Raw genomic sequence first — 25,023 nt, 5'->3', positions numbered from 1 at the left:
AATTTTAGTAACTAATTTCAGTTTAATATATATAATATTAGTATTGGTCTTAATTCATAGCATTCTCATTCTATATTATAACGATTCTATTTGAAAATATATACAGATGTTTTAAATTTATATTCAATTCAATAATCTCATCTATTATTACCTTGGTTCTTCTTTGTTCTTAATTCTCTCATAAATCGTGTCTAATTTATGTTTAAAGCATATACTTACTGCACGCATAGGTGTTAATCTATACTATACTAATATTATAAAGCTGAAGAGTTTGTTTGTTTGTTTGATTGTTTGTTTGTTTGAACGCGCTAATCTCAGGAACTACTGATCCGATTTGAAAAATTATTTTAGTGTTAGATAGTCTATTTATCGAGGAAGGTTATAGGCTATATATCATCACGCTACGGCCATTAGGAGCTGAGTAGCAATAAAAAAATTCACAGAAACGGGCAAAATTATGACCCATTCTCTCTTGTGTACGCAAGCGAAGTTGCGCGGGTCAGCTAGTTTCAAATAAAGGGGTTTATAAAATAAAAATCTGTATTCCAACACTCATACATATATTCTTGTACATAGTTTCATACAATACAACTATTAGCAGCATTCAATGCTTGCACTAACTACTTTTTAGACAATATCTACATTTCACAGTAGTTATTATTGTCTTGGCGGTAATTATACCTTTAGGTCAATTGACATTTGATATCATAATAAATATCTTTGGAATGTTATTGCACATTATTGCTAAAATAATTATCAAAAAAAGCTCCTCAATAGGTATTGGTCAGATCCATGGAGCACACAACCAAAAATATTGAGCTCATTTGTTCATCGCTGGGCAAAAACTAGGTACTTTAGCTTCAATGCATGTGTGTAATTTGTTTTTAAACGTGAAAAACAATCTATGAAGCGAATTCTCAGTTAATACCCAGCTTTATCGATTAAAATTGTTTGGTGCTCAAAAGTACATTATTAGAAAACAATATTTACATTAGAAAATATTAACACATGATAGTTTTATCAAAACCCATAATAAAATTGGTCAAATCCAAGTGTAACTTGCACAATCAGAGTCCCTTACTATAATTGATGGTCTATTTTTACCCGACTGCATGCCGCAAACGTGGGTAATGTTTATGTTAATCTAATTATTGTATGGGGCACTAATATACAAGACAAAAATGTGACGAGATAAAATTTACAAAACTACAATATATTTGTAGCAACAAGTATGGGCAACTAATTAAAATCGTTATAATTTAATAACTTGCAACTCTACGGGATTTCCCCTGTCAGCAGTGGTGCAATATTTTACTTGTGGTGGTTCTTTGTGCTTGACGATTCTAATTAGTTGACCAACTTTAAAATGTAACCAAATATAGAAATCTCTTACAAAATCAGTCACATCATTGAACATTACTTTACAGTGTATATTATCGGGAATGTCGTCATGTCACACAAGAAAAAAATATCAAACTAACGCCTTAAAATTAGACTTAAAAAAATAACGCCCCATAAAAAATTAAAAAGCACAAAGCTTATTTCACTACGATCGGTACATGAAATACAAACGAATATAATTTAGAAAATATAGAGAGAATACAATTTTATATTTTAACTACATTAATATTGAAACGGAAGATTGTCTATAAGTTACACAAAATTTTAATTAAACCGTTAATTTCTAAATTGTAACGGACTATACCGTTTTCCGTACTACTCAAGTGATGGGAACATCGCAGGGTCGCGGACGAGAGAGGCAGTGATTCTGAAGCTACCTAACAGGTACTAAAATATTTGCGCTTACAAGCCCTTGTTGTAGAACACTTCTTTTGTCTTCGGGAATTTCGCTTTTACTGTGTTCTGAAACAATTACAAAATAATGTTAATAAGTGTTAAAGAGTAAACCTTATGGATAGTAAAGTTCTACATTTAGTTTTTGAATGCATAGTAACCACACACACATTTATGGCTAGAATGGTGGGCCAAGCCACAAACCCATTCTTATTTCAAGAGTAGTGGAACTGTATCTGTGGCGCGGTTACAGTATGGGTAGCTCGTGTGGCGCACCGTGGCTAAAAATGTTGATGATCAGGGTTCGGGGCCCTTTAGCTGCTCAACAATATTTTTCGTTGTGTCTTGTAGTTTAGGTGTAGTAGTAGTCTTTAGTTTATGCCTTGGGCCTTGCTTATTACCAGCTTAGGATTATTTGGCTATGGCTATTTCACTGAATGTAATTTACAAGTCGATCCATCGTTTTAAATGGGAGACTAAACTATGTCTCTTGAAAAGCAAATGATCTCTTTAAGAAAATCTGTATCCACAAAGGTAGTGGTACCTGCAGTTCAGTCTCGATACTGCTGACACTGAGCGTGGCCTTCTGGTCGAAGAGCGCGCAGCCGAGCGGCGTGGCGAAGGTCACGCACACGCCCACCAGCGCTAGCTGGAACGGGATCACCGCCATCGGGTAGTGGCAGAACATGCCGCGCTTTGTGGCCCAGCTTGTTATCACTGGCGTCAGGGCTGAGGACAGAAATGGTTGGTTAATATATATTTGAAAAGGTGAGAGCTTCTTATGAATATACTTTAGAGCAAGAAAAGGAAGTTATTTGCGATGATTTATTTCTTTTTCTTAAGGTAGGTACATATCCACATACATATATTTGACTACATTTGATAGCAAGTAAGTTTATGTTGCGCATTTTTCCTAGCCCATCTTGCGGCGTTGCTACAGACACATTTCATACAAGTCATTTAGAAACAGTGCAACATTTTTCATTATAAATTGTTTTTTTGGGAATGAAGGTGTATCTGGTAGCAGTGGAAGGAATTCTTAATAAAAAGAAACACAAAGAAATAAAAGGAACTCACTCATTCCGGGAATAGCCATGATAATCCTAGATATGCACACGAGCAGGATGCCGGTGCGCGCGGCCACCTTCGAGTCTCCCACTCGCTTGCCCTCCGGCACCGAGAAAACTGGCGTGCCGTTTATTAATTCACTGGAAAAAAAAACATTCAATAAATACATTTCTACTATATTTTCGTTATTCGATCTTTCGGCTGTTTCAGGATGCCATGTTTATGTTGTTTTTTTGAGGATATAGACGACGACAGCGATTATTACGCTCATTTTTACTAAAATAAGTGACATAGGAATCAAACTCTAACTTCGCAACTTTCCCGTGATTAATCTATCATGCTGCTCGGTAGGGTCATAGAAAACAGAAGACGCGTATTCCGTTTTCAATGGTCAACACTTTGTCAAGATTACGAATTGTATAAAATATACCTATGTTATAATATTCGTATCAGTCAAGAGATTTAAATAATTTTACATTAAGACTCACTTGCTCCTCATCATAGGAATATTGATGAAGTTAGCGCCGCACACGGCTGCGAAGGGCACCAGCCGCGCGAAGATTGGGTTCATATTCTGTAAGAAAAACAACAACGATTTTACATAAACTTCTGTAGTTAATGCCAATATGTCGGCGGTATATTCGACTGGTTGTTTGAGGGCAAAGGGCAAAAGCTTTCAACTACCTGTCACTATCATAAATTGGGAGTACTTACTATGTTATTGTTGTAGAATTAGGGAATAAAAAATGTTTATAGATAGACTGTACCAACGTTATTTTATAAGTAAGTGAAAATCATTGTTTGAGTAAGTGATCTTAGAGAGATCATAGCATTAAAAGTAGACATTCCGACGGCAAAAGCGACATTTTGGATGGCAAGAAAACTGACTCGCAAACATCTTACTATTAGAACTACAGTAAAAAATATCTTATCGATAGTAACTGAAGGTCAATGGAACATTTTCCTTTTTCATAACATCGTCATAGCTCATATTTACACAATAAATCAAACCCCATTAGTGGTCGAGGGCTGGACACTAGACGTCACATATTTGCCATCGCATTACGAAGCGATAAGTGAATCCTCATGAAATAAATCCGACACGATTTGTTTGTTGATAGATCATGATAACATTTTATTATCGTGTTTATTGACAAATGCTATGGGTTTTATGTGTATCCTTAGAAACATGACGTATATTGCCTGCATCGATATGAAGACACTTTAAAAGGGGAAACCTAGATCGAGAAACAAATATTTTTTACTGGGTTTAGGATTCAAGACGAAGGCTAAAATGTTTTTTTTTAGTACTGAAAAGGTTAAGGATTTTTTCGAAAATTTATTGAATAACGCTGCCAGCCTGCCTCTCACTATTTTAGAGGTGCTAAAAACTTATTTCTTGATAAGTAGGTAGAGCTTCTGGCATGTCGTTTTAATTAAGCCCTTCTCCCATTACGATACGCCCGCGCGACTCTAGTCTCGGAGACTAGTCGCCACGAAGTATCTCACATACATTTGTATGGAGACTACCAGTATCGTAATGTGAGAGTCTCCATACAAATGTATGTGAGATACTTCGTGGCGACTAGTCTCCGAGACTAGAGTCGCGCGGGCGTATCGTAATGGGAGAAGGGCTTTACTTATTTTAGGAATTGCTACCTCACGTAAAATCACGCTATGTACAATCATCGATATGAATGGCTTATCAACTTAATTTCGATTTTCGATTCGGTAAATACAATTAAAATGGATTTTTATTGTATTGTAAAATGATTAGATAATAAAATGGGTCATTGGAGGATAATCGAAGCGTATTTTCCAAAATTTTAATTAGGCTTCAACTGTATCATGTTTTTGGAAATCATAAAATAAATAAATAAATTTAACCCATTACTGTCCCACTGCTGGGCAAGGGTCTCCTCCCGTAATGAGGGAGGGGTTAGGCCTTGAGTCCACCACGCCTTGAGGCCAAGTGCGGGTTGGGGAGTTATTGGGAATCATAGGACAGCAAAATATATTCTTAATTAGCTCATCTCGTAACAAGGAAACCCTATTTCGATTGATACACACAGGCACAGCAAAAGCTGATATGCCTTCATTTTGCTACAAAGTACAAAATTATTTTAAGATTTCAATGGAAAAGGTTGTTAAAGTGCTCGTCACACGTCAGACAACCTGTCAACACCAAAAGCGTGAGCTCCTTATGTGCTAACATCTAAGTAAACTGTTCCTAACAACTTGTTTTCGTCTAAACACACATATAACGACACACCTCCGTAGTGACGTAGGTATCAAACGTGTCTTTCCTACCAAGTGTATGTGTAGCACGTATTCTGTTTACACTACCCAAATAACTGATAAGATTGACGAAATAAGATTATCACGGTGATAATTTTCATTTTCGTCGCCAATGATTTATTGGTTTCGGAGGTATAGATTGTAAATAAGCTTGGGTATGCAGTGATTTCTTTATGAAAATACAGATTGCATATCAAAATGTTGCAGTTTTCACATATTTCTTCAAAACATACCTCTAAAAAACTTATTGCCTATGTACCTACCTACTAAAGCTATGGTTTTTCAGCTAACTGAAAGTCATACAATTTAGTTTCAGGGGTACAAGCAACACTTAGATGACTATAAAGTTTAGTATTATGATTGATTTACGGTTTATCAGCATTATCTTCGGAAACAGAAGGAAAGTGCACGTGATGAATTCAGGTGTTCACTAGATTATGCTCAGTCATTATTTTAAAGCAATTACTTAATTACAATATAGAAATAAAAATATCGATACACTGATTGCAAGGCATGTGCAAAATACTGAAGTGGTAATTCTGGAAAATGTTGCATGTGTCGATGTTTGTCAAACAATCTCATAAGCGAGGACTGCTCTTACCTCTTATACATATGTGCAATGGTATAGAGTCAAAGGTTAGGTTAGGCTTACCTTAGTTTTGTTATTGAGATACAGCGCGGTACCCAATGCACCACCACACGCCGCGCAGTATGACGTGAACAATTGCCTGAAATATTAACAACGTTATTCACAAAGGCACATAAGGAAATAAAACTCGGTGTACAGTAATCTTTTCACCGAAAAAAATATGACTCCTTCCAATAAAAACTGAGGAATAAGAGGATAAACTCTCGCGATGAATATTTCAAATTCATTTGCACACATTTATATTTCTATTGGTTGCAGAATTTTGATAATGAGCTTAAAATTTGTATTTAATGCACGGCCTGCATTCGAGTATAAAGTAAGTGTACATACAATAAATAAGCATCTGAATATGAAATGCTTCTGGGGCTTTACATGAACCTCCTGGTTTCTGCCACGCAAGAGCTCTGCCACTTTTTACGAACGCTTGTGGCTTAAGATTAAGTTTCAGGCTTATCGCTAAATGCGATGACCGATGCCTGAAGATGGTATTGTGTTGAACCTAGTAAAGTGAATATTAAAGGTACTAACGTGGTAGTAAGAGGCGCGTCTCCAGACCGGTTCGTGTAGTTGACAAGAGCGTTAAACGTCTGATTCAACCACTGCCAGAACATTATAGCTGATTTTGTCTTGTAGAACGTTACCATACCTATGGAATAGAAAAAATAATTATTTATTCTATTGGGAATACTTGGTTTTGATGCATGGGATGAAATTTCGATTCCTGCTTAATGTCGTTTAGAATATGACTATGGTGCAGCGCAGACGGCACACTTTTTGTGTGCGATCGAGTCTGCAGAATATCATGATAGACATTTAAAAAGAAAAATGTGGGATGAAGTGTGCTGTATTGTTTATTCCGCTCCTGTTTGGACATGTATGAGTCTAAAGAAAAAACAAAATACGGTAAGTTTAAGTTTTTAATAGACTTTACCACATTAGTACACAGACTCGATCGCACAAAAAGTGTGCCGTCTGCGCTGCACCTATTGGTACACTTTACGATTCCGATTTATTCTCTTTAGTTGAGAGCTGTTGGTAAATATCTCCAACAGCAGAAAAGTTGAGATGGCAACCACGCTACTACCATAACCTAGGATCAAATTTGGATGCCACAATGCATATTTTATGATCCATAAATTATGTATTGTCTATCTGTTTACGCCAGATCAAGTCTTTTCTCATCAACTGATACATTATAGTATTCAAATATAAAACATCCCTAGCAGTCCTGTGGTTTCAGTCGTATATGATTTCATCGAATACTTAAATTACTAATTATTAGCTACTCACATCCAGTGATGAGTGTATTCATAGGCGCCTGCGCAGACATCCGTCCGACGGCGATCATCTTCTCTCCCGTGTCGGGGTGGAACGCACTGTCGTACAGATACTTTGTCCGCCATAACTTCTCCACGTCGTAACCTGGAGGCATTTTCTTTGTTTTCCTGATAAAACAACACACTAGTTTATCCCAAAATTTGATTGTAGTTAAGCCAAGGTGTACGGCCCGGGGACAACCTAAGAGGAGACAAGGAGAAATGCCTTTCCAAGGTAGACATAATGGACATAAGATAAGGATATATCGTACAGGGACTTTCGTAAAAAATAAGAAATTGAAAGAAGTTAAGTCCACAATCAGTTCTCGTCTTACGTGTTTTCGTTTTTACAATCATTAGTTTCTAATTGCTGGATGTAAAATGTTCAAAACATTTGTTGGGAAATCCTGAGTATATACTCATTGTGGATGCGAAATTCCCAGTATTAATTTCACTACTGTGGTAGACAGAAGTCATCTGTAATGACCCGTTTATAAGTATTTATGTCTACCGACGTAACTGTACATATTTTTGTTGAAAAAGCAGGTCCTTGATTTAAATTCATAAAATTTACGTCAAGAAGAATTCACGAAACGAAAAGATACAAATGCCAGATGACACAGCAATACAGTTTACACATGTCAAATTAATTTGATGAATCTGTGCTGCTATCACTGATGGCCTAGTTAGACAAGACACCTAGTATTATCTATTATAGCTATAATGTACGATGCATTTACATAAACTAACGTTTCATTCAATCAATTGCGGTGATATATCAATAAGTGAGGGACAATCATACAGATAGTTTACTCGTTTATTCCGCTGTACCGACTGCCAGTGTCAATATGATAGTTATTTTGAAAACAACTACTTTAACGCACAAATGTTTCGGTAAACAAACTACACAAGATTAGATATTTAGATTTCGTAAACAATTATGGTCAGAGACGAATTATTGCGACATAATTTGTAATTAAAGAAATGTAGAGGAAAAGGGTTGAGAAAGATCGTAATTATAATTATGAAGTGTAAAATATTGATCGTCATACTAATAAGACAGCACAATGCATAAATACTAAGATAGTTTTTTTTTTGTTTGAAAACAGGGATAGGTAATTATTGTGTTATCTGGGAAAAAGGGATTTAAGAAAGAATCTAACTGCAAATATCTTTGTTTCGTTTTGCAAACCTACGTCTAGAATGAAAGAAAGACAGCTTTTGCTGTCGCCAATTTGCCTTTAGTGTTAAGGAAAACGTTCTACAGTAGTTAAAAAAGTGCGTTACCTAAATTCATTGACTATTCTCTTGGCCTCATCAAGTTCTGACTCCGAGGCCAGCACGTTGAGAGGGTTGGTGAGCAACAAGAAGTGCTTGGCGCGGCCCCAGTACGTGCTCTGATCGTATCGAGGCTTGTCCAGGTTGATCTTATCCGCCATGGTGTTGGATTACACTGAAACAATACAAAATATATGACATTTATACTATGGTATATATTAGAGGCCAGTTTCATATGGATAAGTAACGGTTAATCTATCAGATGAAAAAGTGACAGCAGGTAGGTACCTATGTGGAAAAAGCTGTCGAAATTCAATCTGATAAAATAATCGGAACGTTTTCAGAAGTGGTGAAAACTATGTGCTAGTGCTTTGCTGAAGAAACCGTTTGGCATCCAAAGGAACAACATCAGTCTTCTGTTCAGATTTTCAAGTTAAATTATCTTTTTTCAGACATTATTTGTTCAGTCGAAATTTACACAACGGATGTCATGAAAAGATAGTGTTGAGATGCAATTATTTTGTTTAAATAAAGATAAAATTCCAATCTTTAAAAAATCCTTCATTTTTAACTCAGTCTGGCAAATCATTCTACAGAAAATTACATACAGATCTTATTATCTACCAAAGAATAATATTATTACCTGATTCAACAAACGAATGGAAATAATATTGAAGCGACACTTTATCTCATTCATACAGTCGTAGTCGGTTCATATTAAAAATATTTCGTTTACTCTAGATAAGGCGAGTAATTAGATAATTAATTACAGTTGACGTGCAAGGACCAATAAAATTATCAAGCAATGTTTCAAGGGTAACTATACTTAGGCAAGATTATTTGTTTTGTAAATATAGCTTTAAACATGGAGTAAACAATAGGAAATACGTAAGAGGAAACCTAACGTTAGATACTTGTGATCTGATAAATATACTATTATTTATGGCAATTAAAATATCTATCATGAAATTTAGCTAAATAATTTTGAACCATCGGAGTCTTATGGCTGGGTAAGGCTCTCCTCCAGGAAGGAGAAAGGAATCGGACCTCGGGTCCACTACGTTGGCCGAGTTGGGGATTAATTGAGTAGCCGGTAGATATTTTAGCGACAAGATATCAAAACTAACCGTAACGCAAAGATACTTCTATAAATTTACATATTTCGTGAACATTGGTGTTTTGTACGCAACTTACCGGATTAATATTTTGTATACACACAAGATTTTTTTTACTTTTTATACACATTTGGTTCAAACATTTTCACCACAACAAATACAAACAATTATGCCATCGCCATTATTCTAATTACGAAATTGACAGATGAAGTTTAGAATTTATGGAAATTCGTAGCCATAAATCTTTCTTGATCTATTATGAAAGAGGAGATTATGAAAAGCAGAGATGTTAGGAGTATTAACAACACAGAATTTTTACGGTGTTAGTATTCCCGTGATTAACACGACAGTTAAAAACGCTACTGGGATTGACTGCATTAGAAATCTCCGCAGTTAGATATGCCTTATTTTGAAAATTTTCTCTGCTTTTTAGAATATTCTTTTAGTGAATAAAGCTAACCAATAAGCTACTTAGTCTGGTGTCTTTTCTTGCATAAAATATTACTGAAGTTACAGTTTTTTGTAACCTCAATTATTAATCTCGTATTTTTTAAAGGTCACAAGCGCCTTGCCCTAAAATGTATTGTATCCGTTTGTATAAATAATTATAACAACCTATCTTCAACGTACTCCTTGACCTCACGTTTTATTATTTCTGTAGATAAAACAACTGGACAAGATACGCTCTACATTATTACGAGAGTTCATGATAAAAATAATACACAAAACCTATTGAACTCTGAAGTCATCTTACTGAGTGATACTTTATAAAACTGTACTCCAATATTGCGTCAAGATTGTTATTTATTTATTATTACTTTGAATGTTTAACTATCTACGAGTTTCTACTAGAATATCAGTAAATTTTCTTCTTCTACGTAGTTTAGGTAGTTTGTTTTAAGTTTAAAATGGTTCGATGTCTATATTTTTACGTCTACCAGTCCTAGTTTTCACTTTAAAAAAGGCTAGGTAAATTCTAAAGTCTAGGAACGAGATAACTTAAGGTTATATACTAGAACTTTAGTCTGCAAAGTTTTATCGGGACATCGAGACGGCTTGAGAAAAGTCTTTAAAATCGTCTGAATGTATCTGGCAGAACGCCAACAGCTAGCTCAATTCGAAAGTAGGTTTAGCCGTATAGCCTCCGCATAGGCCTGATATATTTTCAGGCTTTTCCTGTTTACGTAACTTTTCCAACTACGCGTAGCTTCATATGTAACAGTATGAAATGAATTTCCCTGCGTAGTAAGTTGTAATACAATGCAAATATTCTACACGTGTTTAATGAATTAAATTATGAACATACCTACCTGAATAATCAATAAATTTGCAATTATCCGCAAAAACAATCAATTTTCAAAAGTGCTTGACCTTTTTGTATGTATTATGACGTACACCCCCATTTACTTCGCCGCAAAAGTTTAATGTACTTTTAATTAGAATATTCACTGATTTTTCAACGTGACCTGCTACTAAATTAGAGACTAGACGAAAATAAGGTTCTTACTAAAATCTAAAAAGAATAATAAAGATCACACATGACCGAGAAGTTTGGACGTATTAATAAAAATTTAAAAGACCTGAATAATATGAATGCATACAAAAATCAACTTAAAAAATATGTACAAACACTGAAATGAAAAAAAATAGAAATACTGTATATTATATTATTGATATCAAACACTAGAGGTGAAAAAACATGATAATACTATTATTATCGCACTGTATCTCATTATAAGTGAACTTTATGTTTTTATGAGAAATCATGGCTTAGCCTTTTTTCCAAACTATGTTGGAGTCGGCTTCCAGTCTCACCGGATGTTTTTATGAGAAATAAATGTCTTTAAACCTAAAAGAAGAGGATTTTCTATAGCAATAGGATGCTACAGAAGTCTAACTAAAATTTTTTTTTATCTTGGGATGAGAGAAGGTATGTTGGAATTTAAAAAAAACTGTTGTGTAGATAATGAATTTCCAACCTACCACAAGTTTATTACCGTACAGGGTTTATCGATAGAACCTCGAACGAAACTTACGAAAAGTTACGAAAATTTTAACTTCGTAAGCTACTGATTAGCCATCCAAGGACTGGCTTCGCGTCAAGTCACTTAACCCACTGGACAACAAGTTCCAACCTCTTCCAAAATAAAACTGATTGATAAAGTTGTTTATCTAAATGTGTAATAAGTATACGACCGTAACCTTTCTTTCGACCACTTGTGTGGCTTCCTGACCTTTCATCTAAACGGGGTATTGTTAACTACCTAATATCTACAAACTAGTTACATAGTTTGATCATTTAAAATGAGTGAATGTAGAACTAGGAAAAAAAAATAGGTACTTAGCGGATGTAAATAGTAACTCCGGGAAGGGCTGTATGAAAGGCATACAAAGATCATATCGATGATGTCTTGCAAGAAGGTAGGCGTAGTACTCGTAACCGTGGTCCTATATGACGAGATGTATGGATGTAAAAGCAAAGGAAGTTTGTAAGGATCGTACCAAATGGCCTTCTCTGGTCTTTGCCTACCCCTATAGAAAGGAGGCGTGATTTTATGTACGTATGTAGGTACCTAGTTAAATAGTACCTATTAAATAATAGGTATAGACTAGCATCAAAATATGATAGATCTGTTAAAGTTTTGTCATCGGGCATTTACCCGTTTCTAATCGCAGTATAAACTGATAAAAAATTTGACGTTATCTTAAATCTCTAGTATCGTTCATTAGGGCGTAATTAATTATTATGTTACGCATTTTATCAAACATACGTCAAAGGTAAAATTGGAGGAATTAAACATATTTATAACGCCATTCACATTAACTTAAAAATTATATTATTAAGAAATTTAATCGTCATAAATATTTCATTAAACTGTTTTGGTTTATATCTATACTCGATTGCCAATAAATTGAGTATGTATAATAATTATTATTGTTGATTCACTGTCGCTGAAAAAATACATAATCAAAATCCCAAATATGTGGGGTGAATGAATTTTATTCTTTTGTGTGATAATTTCGAGTACTTCGAATATACATAAATTGGAATAATACCTAAACGATAGCCAAACTTAGCATGGATACTGTAATAATATCTTACAGACTTACGATACTGACCTATGACTTCTTGTTAGGTATAATCGTGAAGGCCCTAAAATAAAGAGATCTTTATCTGAAACTCCTTGCGAGAGATTGATCAATAAACTGAACTTACACGGACATAGAATACCACGGAGTCTTTATTTTCAGTCAGGATAAAGAATATATTTGTTTTTACAATACCACAATGTTTCATAGATAGTACGTTCCTTATTTGATACTGACTTCGTTTCATAAATAAATAAAATGAAATTAAACATTTTATGCTCACCTCTTTCACGCTTAATTAATTATATTTCTCAGAAATTTCACTCGATATGGTGTCTTATAATATTCTTATTACTTTGTTCAATTCCTCACTTTCATTATATCATCACTTTCCTGCCCAAACCACCGAATTTATCGCGTGCGAGTTCAAATGTTGCGCCGTGACAACGACATGAATGGTGACGTAAAAATCAATTCGCCCCTGGACGGACATCCCATTCATATCCACTACGGATTGGTTCGATATTTTTGGCATTTCGATGCACGGAGTTGCCATTCTGCTTTTTGAAGATTCAACTAATGACAGTAACATTAATGGAGAAAAGTTATTTACTGCCTTTAAGGCAACAATATTGATATAATCATTATTCTTAGAATTAATTAGAGTTTCAAACAACATTAAAACTATATTATAAAACTAGGAACAACAAAAATACGGTGTTGGTAAAATGCTAACATATTGGTTCGGAGATATTGTAAGCTGGCAAGTACTGTTAAAAATGTGTTTCGTTGTACGCAAACATGCTACGTAACCACTACGTTGAATCGTAATAAATTAAAGGCAGAAAATACGTAAAATATGTCTCAAAATATCTTATTCATCTCTCTACATTAAAAAATAGAGCATTTTACATAATATATATATATCTTTAAACTAAGTAAAATCTCAGACCTAGGTGTTTGAAAGATAGAAAATACTATTATCAGTACGTAGTCATATAGCTGTCAATTTCCGTATCACGGATTTCTCGTAGGTTACGTCTTTGGAAGCAAAGACGACCCAAAAATAATTTTATTTAAAAAATAACCTTTCTTTAAAGGTTTAATACAAATCAACCATGTCGCTTCTTACGAGAAACATTTTCCGCGCCCTGGCTCAGGTAAAGTAGCCTCTAAGTGTAGTATATTATGATTTTGTGCCAATGTCGAGTGCAGAGTGTTTCGTAACTTGTGTTATGAAAAGTTATTGCGGGAGTTATTTTAAGATAATGCTCGTGTTTTGTCTAAACAAAGTGTCGTTATCATGTGTCGTTGAATTATTATAGCAAAAAAGTGTTAAATTGCAGTTTGGTTGTGAGCTTAACCTCACGTGATCATTCGCTGAACGAGCTATTATTACATACTCGATGCAGTATCACATATGCGTATAAATTTTCCTATTATATGAAACGTGATAATGTTGAAGAGCAAATAGATAATTGCAGCTCGAGTGGGCACTATGCATCTATTCTAGAAACATCACATAGTTGTTTATAACATTTTTATCAACATAAGCCAACTTTACTTTTACAATAATGCAGTATATCTGTGGTAACTAAAATTAAGTATTTAAAATATAGTGCTGCGATAATGTAAAGTCGCTAATATGATATGTTTGTAATTTCGCAGGGTACCCAACACATGGGCAAGGGTGTACACACATCAAGCTCGGTAAACGCAGACAAAAACGTATGTTATTCGCCACACGGTATCAGCACCCTGGTGAGATTACTAACTGTCTACTAATATTGATGTTATATTGTGATGAAGCAAGATGTCAACAATATATTAACAAAACAAAAAAAAAAGATTTTGTTTGTTATCTTTTTTTTTTAAATCAGATTTGGTTATCTGTTAGCACTGATCTGGATTTTAAGCCTCACAGAATAGTATAAGAGGTCTTACGTAAAGTGCACTTTAGTTTAACTAAACTTGGTTAACTTGGTTTGATAATATCATAAAAGAAAATATTTAAAAATATGCCAAACCAAGTATTTATTATGGACTATTAATCTATAGGGAAGAATATTTATTGTATCTTAGTACTACTAATATAAAACTATGTTAAATTGATTACCAGTTATTAGCTATTTACTAATTAATAGTACTTAGTTAAAGAACTGGCAAGATCTTGCTCCATCACAGTTAGAATGAAAATATGGTATTCAAAATTTAAATCATAAGTTATGAACAAAATTATTTTATTTACAAAGTAAATTATAGATTGGTATCAAAATTGTTTAATGAATCGGCACTTAGAATTTGTTTTATTCTTTTCTCTCCTTTTTTATGAGTTTTAGATGTACACCTTGTCTGTCTTCAAGAAAAGCTGTAAGCTATTGCTATTTAATGCATGCACATGTCCATATATTATATGTGTTTTATTATGGTTTACATAGATACCATTCTATTCTTATAAGTCCAAAATTCCTTTACACACAAATTATTACTAAATAGTAACAAAACAGAGGTATTATATGTAGAGAATAAACAATGTTATACAATTTTTTAGTTGATTAATTGGTTTAATTCATAATTACACATATACATACACAAACACATACATATATTTACACACACACACATGACACACTTACAGACCTACATACAGACACTCACACATACACATAACACAAAGAATAGGATGGTCTTAGTATATAGCATGGTTTAACTATTATTTGTTTAATATTAGCAATTAGAAAGACCCTTTAACTGTACAAAAATCAAAACAAAATAAGGGAAGAATCTTTAGGAACTATTCATTGGCTAGCAAATTCTCCTAATTCGTGATTCAAACTTAACCATCCAAATTGGTACAAAAAATGTATTCACTTAAGAAATTGGTACAAAAATATGAGCATGTGATAAATTGGTACAAAAAAAATCATAAATTGGTGTATAATATTGTTAAAGGGTTAATAGCAAGCTATGTGTAGCATGAACCCTGCAATGCAGCATTTGTGTTGTCCAATAGCATTGTTTAACTATAACCTTGGGTCATTCACCATTGTGGTAGTTTAAGATATTATTTTTTCAGTTTTTATATTATCAGGTTTCAGTAGTGAGGTGAGTATTTACAAAGAACTGTTATATGGGGACCTTCAAGTAATCTTAGAATTGTGGTTCTCAATGAGAAATATTGAACAACTATAAAGAGCCTTTTGATGTCTTTGTTTAGTTACTATAGGAGCATCTAGGCGTTGTTGATAATAGTAAATAAACAAATTTTTAGTATGAACTGGTAACCATTTTTAGAATAATCGGTAACTGTAATTTCGCAGTGTTGCCATTCAAATTAATAGCAAATGCAAAGTGTTGCATTTGAAGAATATAATAAACATCAAAATGTAGCATTCACGTTAAAAATAGGAACAAACCGGACATAATTAAGCGACGCATTGTCCACATTATACCCATGATCAAGTGTCAATGGGTCATGTAACATTTGATAAACTTAAAACTTTAGCTCCTTGACCGAGACTCATTATCTACAATAGACATATTAATTATAAACCAAAGTAATAAGTACAACGCAATATTTGTTTACTATCGTATTTATAACGCTGTTGAATGGAAGTTATTATTAAAGTAGCCTTCAGAACAACTTAGTTCAAGGGTAAAATCTTTGAATTTTTTTCCTACTATTTTAAGTTTATAGGCTAGTTTCACAGTTTATGCATAACTGTACGATAAGCAATCTAGTAGACAAAGTGATATCAATGTATGAAAACACCTGTCGAAATTCCACCGAATAAGTATTTTATAGTATAGGTATACTAAACTAGGCCCAAGTCTTTTTTTTGTCTATGCTACTTCTACTTAGCTCTAAATCTATTAGTTAGCACAATAAAAAATATTTTGATATACAAATAGCAGGAAGATAAGCACATTTTTTTAAATGATTAACCGAGATTTACTACATAGATAATACTAATCCCATAAAAGGATATCTCAAGTATTATCAAGTAGATTATTTCGAGACAAAACCGGTTTTCCGTATAGTTCAGTCTTTATCATATTCAAAAGTATGATTACAGATTAAATAAGAACTTAAAGATAAAAAAGAAATGTTGATGCCAAATAATTTCATATATATAAATAGCCATATAAATAAATCAGCGTATGTCGTTACAATGTAACAGGCTGCTATTATAATAAGTATATTGTATGTTTAGCAATCGAACTCAAAGGAGGGCCGCATCAAGTGTACTATGATCCCCGGAGATGGCGTTGGACCTGAGCTTGTCTACGCTGTCCAGGAAGTCTTCAAGGTATCGACTTTATGATTGAAATTACACATTATTTCAGGTGTTTTCGCAAAGAAGATTATTTTGACTGTATTGTTAATGAAAGTATAAAAAAGAACGTATGAAAAACGTTTGATATTGTTTCTATAGAAATACCAGGTAATGTTTGGAAGATGATACGCATGCTCACAAATACATTGTTAAGTAAATGCGGGTACGTCTGTATACGCGCGTACTTATCTTAATCGATTGAGCGTCTAAAAGAGTTGAGTATTAAATTTATTTGTTCAATGTTGTAGGCGGCGAACATTCCCGTGGACTTCGAGTCGTTCTTCTTCTCCGAGGTGAACCCCACCCTCAGTGCGCCGCTCGAGGATGTCGTCAACTCCATCGCTAGGAACAAGATCTGCATTAAGGTAATCTTTTCATTAAAACTAAAAGGCCTTTCTAAAAAGAGTTTACATCTATACTGAGCTCATTGTTGAGCCGAGGTCTTACGTTAAAATCCAGAGTTGGACCAAACAAAAATTCTCAGCAATGCTTTAATATAGGAAACTCTTCTGTTTGAAAGAACGCAGTATTTATAATTATTTAGGAGTTATAATTAATGTTGTCCTAGCACCATACATATATGTATTTACAAGACGAGATTATAACAATACTTGTCTACTTTTCAGGGTATCCTGGCCACCCCCGACTTCTCCCACACGGGCGAGCTGCAGACGCTGAACATGAAGCTGCGCAACGCGCTGGACCTGTACGCCAACGTGGTGCACGTCAAGTCGCTGCCCAACATCAAGTGCCGCCACCACGACGTGGACGCCATCATCATCCGCGAGCAGACCGAGGGAGAGTACTCCGCGCTGGAGCACGAGAGTGTGCCCGGTTAGTACTTGTTGTTTTATATTGTAAACTAGCTATTACCCGCGACTTCGTCCGCCACCTGAATTTTCCCATGGGAATGCTTTGTTTCCCAGGGTCAAAAGTAGCGTATGTCCTTTCTCGGATATCAAAATGTCTCCATACCAAATTTCATGCATATTTGTTCAGTAGTTTAGGCGTGATTGAGAAACAGACAGACAGAGTTACTTTCGCATTTATAATAATATAAGTATGGATATTACAATCTTGTTATGTTATACTATGCTGTAGTAATAATATTTGTCCACGTCGCTTGAATTTCCAGTGTATATGCACGTGCACGATCTACGTATACGCTTGTGTACATGTATAATTGAAGTGACGGAATTCGAAACTAATAATTGAATATAGACTTCCTTATGAAGGTCAATAATTTGAGAGAATATTATGCTCTGAAATTGACTAAAATTCTATTTTCTAGAAAAAGAAACTTAGGATAACTTTTTCCGACTATCAGCTTCTACGAACGTACAGTTTAGTTTACATATTTTTCAAATAAGAAGACCGAATTTTCACTCATGTAAATTAAATTATTTACAAGCCATGTTTCATCTTCTCAGGAGTCGTGGAGTGTCTAAAGATCATCACGGCGGCTAAGTCCGAGCGTATCGCCAAGTTCGCGTTCGACTACGCCGTAAAGATGGGCCGCAAGAAGGTCACCGCTGTACACAAGGCTAACATCATGAAGCTGGGTGATGGACTCTTCCTGAGGAGTTGCGAAGAGGTAACAAAAATGTTTAATTTGTGGAATTAGGTTTTTGTGAATTTTATACTATGTAGATACCTACTTAACGTAACTTCTCTTTTAACCAAGAATTATAGACCTTTGACGTTGAATTACTTAACACTTTATTATGTAAGTATATTATATTGATAAATAATAATATTACATATTAGTAATTCAAGCGAGAGTAGGTTTTCAATTAATTGTCTCATCAGTGTGTTTGGTTTTTTGCGGAAATAAATGCCATGATTTGCGCAAATCTATATTGCGCTCGCTTTTTGCTCAAATCTATTAAGCGCTCGCTATACTTTGTGCAGATCATTGAAGTACACAAACTAACACTTTCTATTGTACATTTTCAAACAGCTAAAATATATTTACAGATGGCGAAACTGTACCCCCGCATCCAATTCGAGAAGATGATCGTAGACAACTGCACGATGCAGATGGTGGCCAACCCCGGCCAGTTCGACGTGATGGTGACGCCCAACTTGTACGGCAACATTGTTGACAACTTGGCTAGCGGACTTGTTGGAGGTGCTGGTGTCGTGGCTGGAGCCAGTTACAGCGCTGAGTGCGCTGTGTTTGAACAGGTATAGAATACTATACTGCTACTATATAGAAGCAGTATTTTTTCGCTGTAAAGCCATTTATGTACGTATTTATATAAGTGTTAAATTTATGAGCAGTTTTATACCTCGTAGACTGTCTTGCTTGGAACTGTTTGGGTAAATAAACATGCAACGAAAGCTAAAAAGTGTGTTAGGTTAAAATTATCAACATCCTTCTCCGGGTACGGGACATAATCATGTAGGCAAGGTTGCAAGCAGAAAACGACACATTTAAAAAAAATTAGAAAATTTCCACCTCTATTACTTTTATAATCCATACTAATATTATAAATGCGAAAGTAACTCTGTCTGTCTGTCTGTCTGTCTGTCTGCTACTTAATCACGCCTAAACTACTGAACCAATTTGCATGAAATTTGGTATGGAGATACTTTGATACCCGAGAAAGGACATAGGCTACTTTTTACCCCGGGAAAATGACGCATTTCCCGGGAAAATTCAGGTGGCGATCGAAGTCGCGAATAATCAATGTTATAATGACATTAAATTAACAAAATTCCGTTGTCATGGCAACTGTTTTAATGGCGGATATGCCTTAGCGCGACTTTGTTATATTAAGAGATATAAATAATTTTAAGAATATTTTTCGTGAAGAAAAAGCATATTTTATATCATCATGCTACGACCAATAGGAGCAGAGTACGAGTAAAAAATGTTACAAATACGGGGAAAATTTTCACCCATTCTCTCTTATGTGACGCAAGCGAAGTTGCGCGGGTCAGCTAGTATTATATAAAATGAAATGTGTTTGTTTCTAGGGCGCTCGCCACATTTTCTCCGGCGCGGTGGGCAAGAACATCGCCAACCCGACAGCCATGATCCGCGCCTCCGCCAACCTGCTCGCGCACGTCAACCTGCACTCTTACTGCAGAATGATCAAGAACGCTATCAACAAGTATGTAGCACTACTTCTCACTTTACATCACCCATCTCGTAGAAAATACCGTCATTGGCACTTGACTTAACTTTTATAAGGTTCACTATAGAAAGCGACCAGATTTTAATATACTTTGAGGAATAATCAATTTGTTTCAGAATAAGTAAATAATAGTATATTCTATTTGTAATAATAACAACTTTTTTTTAATCGACGGAATAGTTAAGCAACTACCATTTTCGTCGCTTTAGTTAAGCTGTTTCTCTACAAGGAGATGTCTTACTCCCATTCCTTGTATAAAATAATCCTTTTTTATATTTGTTACTGTTTATTTCCAGGGTCTTGACAGACGGCAAGGTGAGGACAAAGGACCTCGGCGGTCAGTCCACCACCAAAGACTTCACCAACGCGATCATCTACAGCCTTGAAATGTAACTCAGCAACAATCATAGCACATTACATTAATACCTTATTAGTTCGTTACCAACGCTCTAAGAGCATTTTATCTTATTAGACCAAACAGCCCCCTATGTCGGGCAAACGATCCCCTAAAACATAAGAATAATTTATTACCATTTAATTTATAACCAAAAGATCTAAGAATTTTAGAAATGTTATTATACAGTCGATCATCAGTATTTCTAAGTATTTATGTAGATACCGTTCGTTCAAATTGTAAATATGTCAATAAAACTCTAAAATATTAGAAAATTGTTTTATTTTGTTGATGAGATTTCTTTCTGCTTATGTATCAAGGAATATCGAGACCAATGATTCTACTTTTACTGAAAACCAAATGTCTAATTCCATTCACAATTCAATAATATCAATGCGGTACTTTAATGGTAAGAATGTAAAACTAAATAATAATTTCAGCTACACTTTACGATATGGTGTTTGGTATTCGTTGGTATATAAGCAGGCTGTATTATGTATATGTCTATACTGTGTTTAATCACCAACAGGTATAACTCTCGCAACAGCTAGCTTCTTAACTCTATCAGATATAACGTATTTAAGCGCATTCGGCGATACCTGGAAACAAATAATACAGATATTATATACTACGGCTTATTAATTATCAAGAATTCATAGAAACGCAAAGCGCATTAAAGGACCAGTTTGTGCAAATCTTTTTTGCGCAGACGGAAATTTACTTGTACATTTACGACTTCTATTAGTTAACTAATGCGTGGAGGTAGAATAATGAGAAAAAAATAATTGCTTTTATACCAAAATGTTGTTTCAAAGATGACGGAAACTTACTTTCTCCGGGTTTCTATACCACGTCTCTTGAGACAACCGCTTGTAAACTTTGAAATCAGGACGCGAGCATATTTGGTTGATTCTCGGCAGCAGCGCATCCAACGGCTTCGACTGCCCTCGCTGTAAAAATATTTAAAATTCATTAACAAAATGGGTGGGTAACCTTTGAGGGTAGGTTTCATTAGACAGTGAAGCAACTTGTAAGAGACTAAAAGAAAATTAAAACGGTTTACACTTAAAGGGGACTCATCCATTGTTAATTGTGATGAGGAGTTCAGTAAACTGGGTAAGATTTAATGTAAGAATGCTTAAATTCAAATTCACAAATCCGATAATATTAAACAGCGCGACATACCTTGATGGGTGGCGGTTTAAAGTCTTTCTTAGGACCAGCAATTTGTCCAATGTAGTCCATGTGTTTCTTCCATTCACTCTCAGACCAACCTTTCTTCTTCTTCACCTCCTTCGAGTCCTGTTTCTTGAGATCAAGCACACAGTTGGCAAGTTTCGAATAACAGGTGGCGTTGGCTGCCTCAATCATGCGATCAATACGTTCCAGTCTTTCTTTACTGAATTGGGTTTTGTATGCTCGTTTTGTTAAAATGAATCGTCTGAAAAACAACTGCCGTATGTAGTTTGGAAGTGATCTAATGCCACCACAAATAATTACTTAGGAGAACATATAAATTATTAACGACGTACAGCTAACGTTTGCGTTCCCTAGAAAGTCCTAACGAATCTTTGAAGGATTTTAGGATAAGTGTTTTCTAACTTTGCTTTAATGTATTGTTTTGTGCCTGTTCTATTCCGTCCCCATTAGGACAGTTTCCTAAACCCGAATAGAACAATTTCTTTTCCAAGCTTCTTACCTTAGATAGGGCCAAGCAGCATCAGTAATTCTGTCAGTGGCTTGTCCGTGTATAGCCGACACTCGTATACCTCTCGGCGTCAGCGCAGGCATGCCTTCACCCGTGTCGATAATGTACGCGTGAGGAACACTCAGCAAGTTCAAGCGTTTAGATATTTTATAAGGAAATGTGGCTGTAGGCGGGTCGTACTTAGGCTTGCCCATCTTTGTTTTGCTAGCTGTTCAGAGAGTTATACGGGTTCGGATCGCCTGGATTACATTGTTTTATATTATTTGCATTGTTGTTTGTATAGCACGTCCATCTTCGTATTGTTGATTGTGACACACTGACATGTTGACTGATGGTTATAGATTTAGTAGACATTTTTGTATTAGGAATTTGGTGTGGACTTTTTTGTGAAACTTATTTGACGATTGTAATAATGTAGGGAACTCTATGGATTATGATAAATCGAAAAGGTTGATTCATCTATGGCTCAAAGCAAGCGCTTTTAAAGTTCATAAGAAATTGGTACCCATTGTCATAGCCCTACGGATCTGTGAAAATTAATTAAATATTACCGAAGAGTCAATAATAGATCAGTTTCTTAGTGGGAATCGAACCCGTAGAATAGGTTTCTAACAAAAATGTTAATTAACTGTCACAATGTCATTCATATAGAATCTTTAGGGTAAGTAAATGAAACAAGGGAATAATAAAAATGTTTGTATTTTGTTTCTTAATAATAATAAATTGATCTCTCACAACTCAACGGAATACTGATCTTACAAACATAACGAGCAGCCTTTTTCACATCTGTTTCACCTATAAAACGAGTTTGTGAAAATACAAACGAACCACGAGATCCTGTTAATACAAAAACAGAGTAAAGCAAAATAAAAGAAAATAAAATGAAATTATTTGCGAGATTTTTGTAAGCCGATCTACTTCTACCAATTAATGTTGCCAGATTTGAATAAAAAAAATATCAAACAGTTTTATGCGATAAAATCCATTATTATTTAACTTAATATAAGCTTTCCAGAATAATTAATTCCAAAACAGACTGATAATCAAATTTATTTATATTTTTAAAGCTGTATAAATCTTGAAAAATATGTTACAATCTGGCAACCTAAAGCACACATTTGCAAAATAATAAAGAAGCATTTATAAAAGCACATTGAAACCCTCAACCCTGACCGGGTGCTGATGAAGACAAAATAAACAAAAATATACGTTGTTCGTGTTATATAACTTTTATAGGTGAAATCCATTGAATAGTCGACAAAATGCCGTAAAAAAATGTATTGAAAATATTACTTGCTGAAGTAAATATGATATTTTAGACTTTCGTTTTTTTCTTTACTTGTTAGTTACAATGTCAACTTACTTTCATTTATTCTTCATATATTAGTGATGCTTCTTATAAAAGAGCTATTTTCTATAGTAAATCAGTTGACTTCCAAACCTCTTTCTATAAACTTTAGCAAGTAATAAATTCAAAACTAAATAGAGTGTAACACGGCGCCAAAACATATGAAGGCCCGTGTATAAAATAAATATTTAAACTTTTCAAAATGCATATAAATAATGCTTTTAAAACGGTCTAGAACCTTCCAAATTGGGCTAGCACCCATACAAAAATAATTGACAGTTTCAGAAAATATTTAAAAAGGTTACAATATAACAAGAATACTTGTAGAAATGACAAACATTTTTTTCGTATGGCAAGATATGTATAGAATTTTGACAAAATTGATTTTGTATAATCTCGAAATATATTTGTACGCATACTACAACTTTACTAGACAAACACAGCATGTATAATAATTTAAAATAAAGTATTTTCTTAAAGTAATCTTGTTATATTTTAGGAGGGGTTGACGGAGGTGGGTAGTTCGCCCCCTACGTCTGCCCCCCCGTTGGTTACGCCCCCCTTTTCCCCTAGATCGTCAGCACTCCTGGGCTCTAGACCTGGGGCTGGTCCTTTTCCGAACAGATCAACGGGTGCGATGACTGCGGGCTGGGGTGTTTCTCCTCCGGTAGGGGAGTCTTCATCCAACATTTTTTTGTGCTTTCTTCGGTTGACGACGCTGTGGAATAGAGATCAATTTGTATATTGATTGTGTAAGTTGTATTTTGTATTCTGAATTATTTTTTGGCTGTATTTTTCATTCAATTATTGTCATAAGCCTACATTGTTTCCTCGACTAAACTAAAGCCTCTGCCAGGACTTTCCACTGTAATCACTCCCCGGCTTATAATAACAAATTTTCAATGTAATTTTATTGCTAGGATGCTCGCTTCCTAACTTCATCTGCTCAGAGTAAACTAAAAGGAAAAATTTTGTATAAGTATAGCCTGTAGAATTAATGCTTTATATTTATAAACTTCAGATAAAATTGGAGTCAATAATTCAGAATACAAATTAAAACACACATAATTAGAACAAAGTATTTTACAATAGTTAGAAAACAAGTAGATTTTTGTTTTATAAATGTTGTTTATTTATAATTTGATGACTATTTTAAAAGAAACAGCTAGTTATCGGCTATATGGTAAAAAAACCAAGTTTCTTTCTTTTCTTTTAAGAAAGAGAGAACCTAAGATAACCTTCGCTTCAGTAGCGCCATCTACACTAATAACAATTTAATAAAATATCAAACAACATTTATAAACAAGACAAGAGTTTCACGTGAAGTATTTACAAGTTGCATTACAAAGCGTTACATCTGTTAGAAAATTATATACAAACAAATGCTGTTCAATAAACATATAATATAATATAATAGAAAGCAATCCTTGTGATCATGTCTAATAATATATTAAACCTCTACAAAATCAAAAATTATGTACAAGA

At 34.5% G+C, this 25,023-nt stretch overlaps 4 protein-coding genes across 8 annotated transcripts in view; 1 reads left to right on the top strand and 3 right to left on the bottom strand.

Annotated features, from left to right (window-relative positions):
* Positions 1-543: 543 nt before the first annotated feature.
* Positions 544-13,109, bottom strand: Sfxn1-3 (Sideroflexin-1-3). Of its 2 annotated transcripts, none has more exons than XM_076130580.1 (9): positions 12,892-13,109; positions 8,413-8,578; positions 7,100-7,254; positions 6,338-6,455; positions 5,813-5,888; positions 3,351-3,436; positions 2,872-3,002; positions 2,339-2,523; positions 544-1,863 (listed from the first exon to the last, which is right to left on the bottom strand). In XM_076130580.1, exons 2-9 carry the CDS (start codon positions 8,562-8,564, stop codon positions 1,804-1,806), a joined length of 963 nt encoding a protein of 320 aa, XP_075986695.1. In that variant the 5' UTR covers positions 8,565-8,578; positions 12,892-13,109; the 3' UTR covers positions 544-1,803. The 2 variants fall into 2 exon arrangements, with proteins under 2 accessions (XP_075986695.1, XP_075986696.1); XM_076130581.1 differs by lacking the exon at positions 12,892-13,109 and adding an exon at positions 11,502-11,651.
* A 499-nt stretch (positions 13,110-13,608) lies between these two features.
* Idh3b (isocitrate dehydrogenase [NAD] subunit beta, mitochondrial) lies at positions 13,609-20,529 on the top strand. Of its 2 annotated transcripts, none has more exons than XM_076130383.1 (9): positions 13,609-13,768; positions 14,277-14,336; positions 16,823-16,918; positions 17,194-17,310; positions 17,572-17,779; positions 18,376-18,539; positions 18,923-19,132; positions 19,928-20,064; positions 20,385-20,529. In XM_076130383.1, exons 1-9 carry the CDS (start codon positions 13,727-13,729, stop codon positions 20,479-20,481), a joined length of 1,131 nt encoding a protein of 376 aa, XP_075986498.1. In that variant the 5' UTR covers positions 13,609-13,726; the 3' UTR covers positions 20,482-20,529. The 2 variants fall into 2 exon arrangements, with proteins under 2 accessions (XP_075986498.1, XP_075986497.1); XM_076130382.1 differs by having other exon boundaries at positions 14,277-14,369.
* Positions 20,530-20,668: 139 nt separating this feature from the next.
* Theg (Testicular haploid expressed gene) lies at positions 20,669-22,513 on the bottom strand. Its single transcript, XM_076130384.1, has 4 exons — positions 22,182-22,513; positions 21,668-21,923; positions 21,313-21,432; positions 20,669-21,081 (listed from the first exon to the last, which is right to left on the bottom strand). The coding sequence occupies exons 1-4, from the start codon at positions 22,382-22,384 to the stop codon at positions 20,998-21,000; spliced, it is 663 nt and encodes a 220-aa protein (XP_075986499.1). The 5' UTR covers positions 22,385-22,513; the 3' UTR covers positions 20,669-20,997.
* A 360-nt stretch (positions 22,514-22,873) lies between these two features.
* Positions 22,874-25,023, bottom strand: part of LOC142983470 (ileal sodium/bile acid cotransporter) — a 32,587-nt gene continuing 30,437 nt past the window's right edge. For all 3 annotated transcript variants that reach the window (XM_076130372.1, XM_076130373.1, XM_076130374.1), the window contains exon 10: positions 22,874-24,256. In XM_076130372.1, coding sequence (XP_075986487.1) covers positions 24,034-24,256 — 223 coding nt within the window. In that variant the 3' untranslated portion in view covers positions 22,874-24,033. The remainder of the gene's footprint in view (positions 24,257-25,023) is intronic.

This window comes from Anticarsia gemmatalis, chromosome 24 (genome assembly GCF_050436995.1).
Source record: "Anticarsia gemmatalis isolate Benzon Research Colony breed Stoneville strain chromosome 24, ilAntGemm2 primary, whole genome shotgun sequence".
NCBI lineage: Eukaryota > Metazoa > Arthropoda > Insecta > Lepidoptera > Erebidae > Anticarsia > Anticarsia gemmatalis.
Note: the sequence above shows the minus strand (reverse complement) of the source record. Positions and strands in the feature narration are given on the sequence as shown.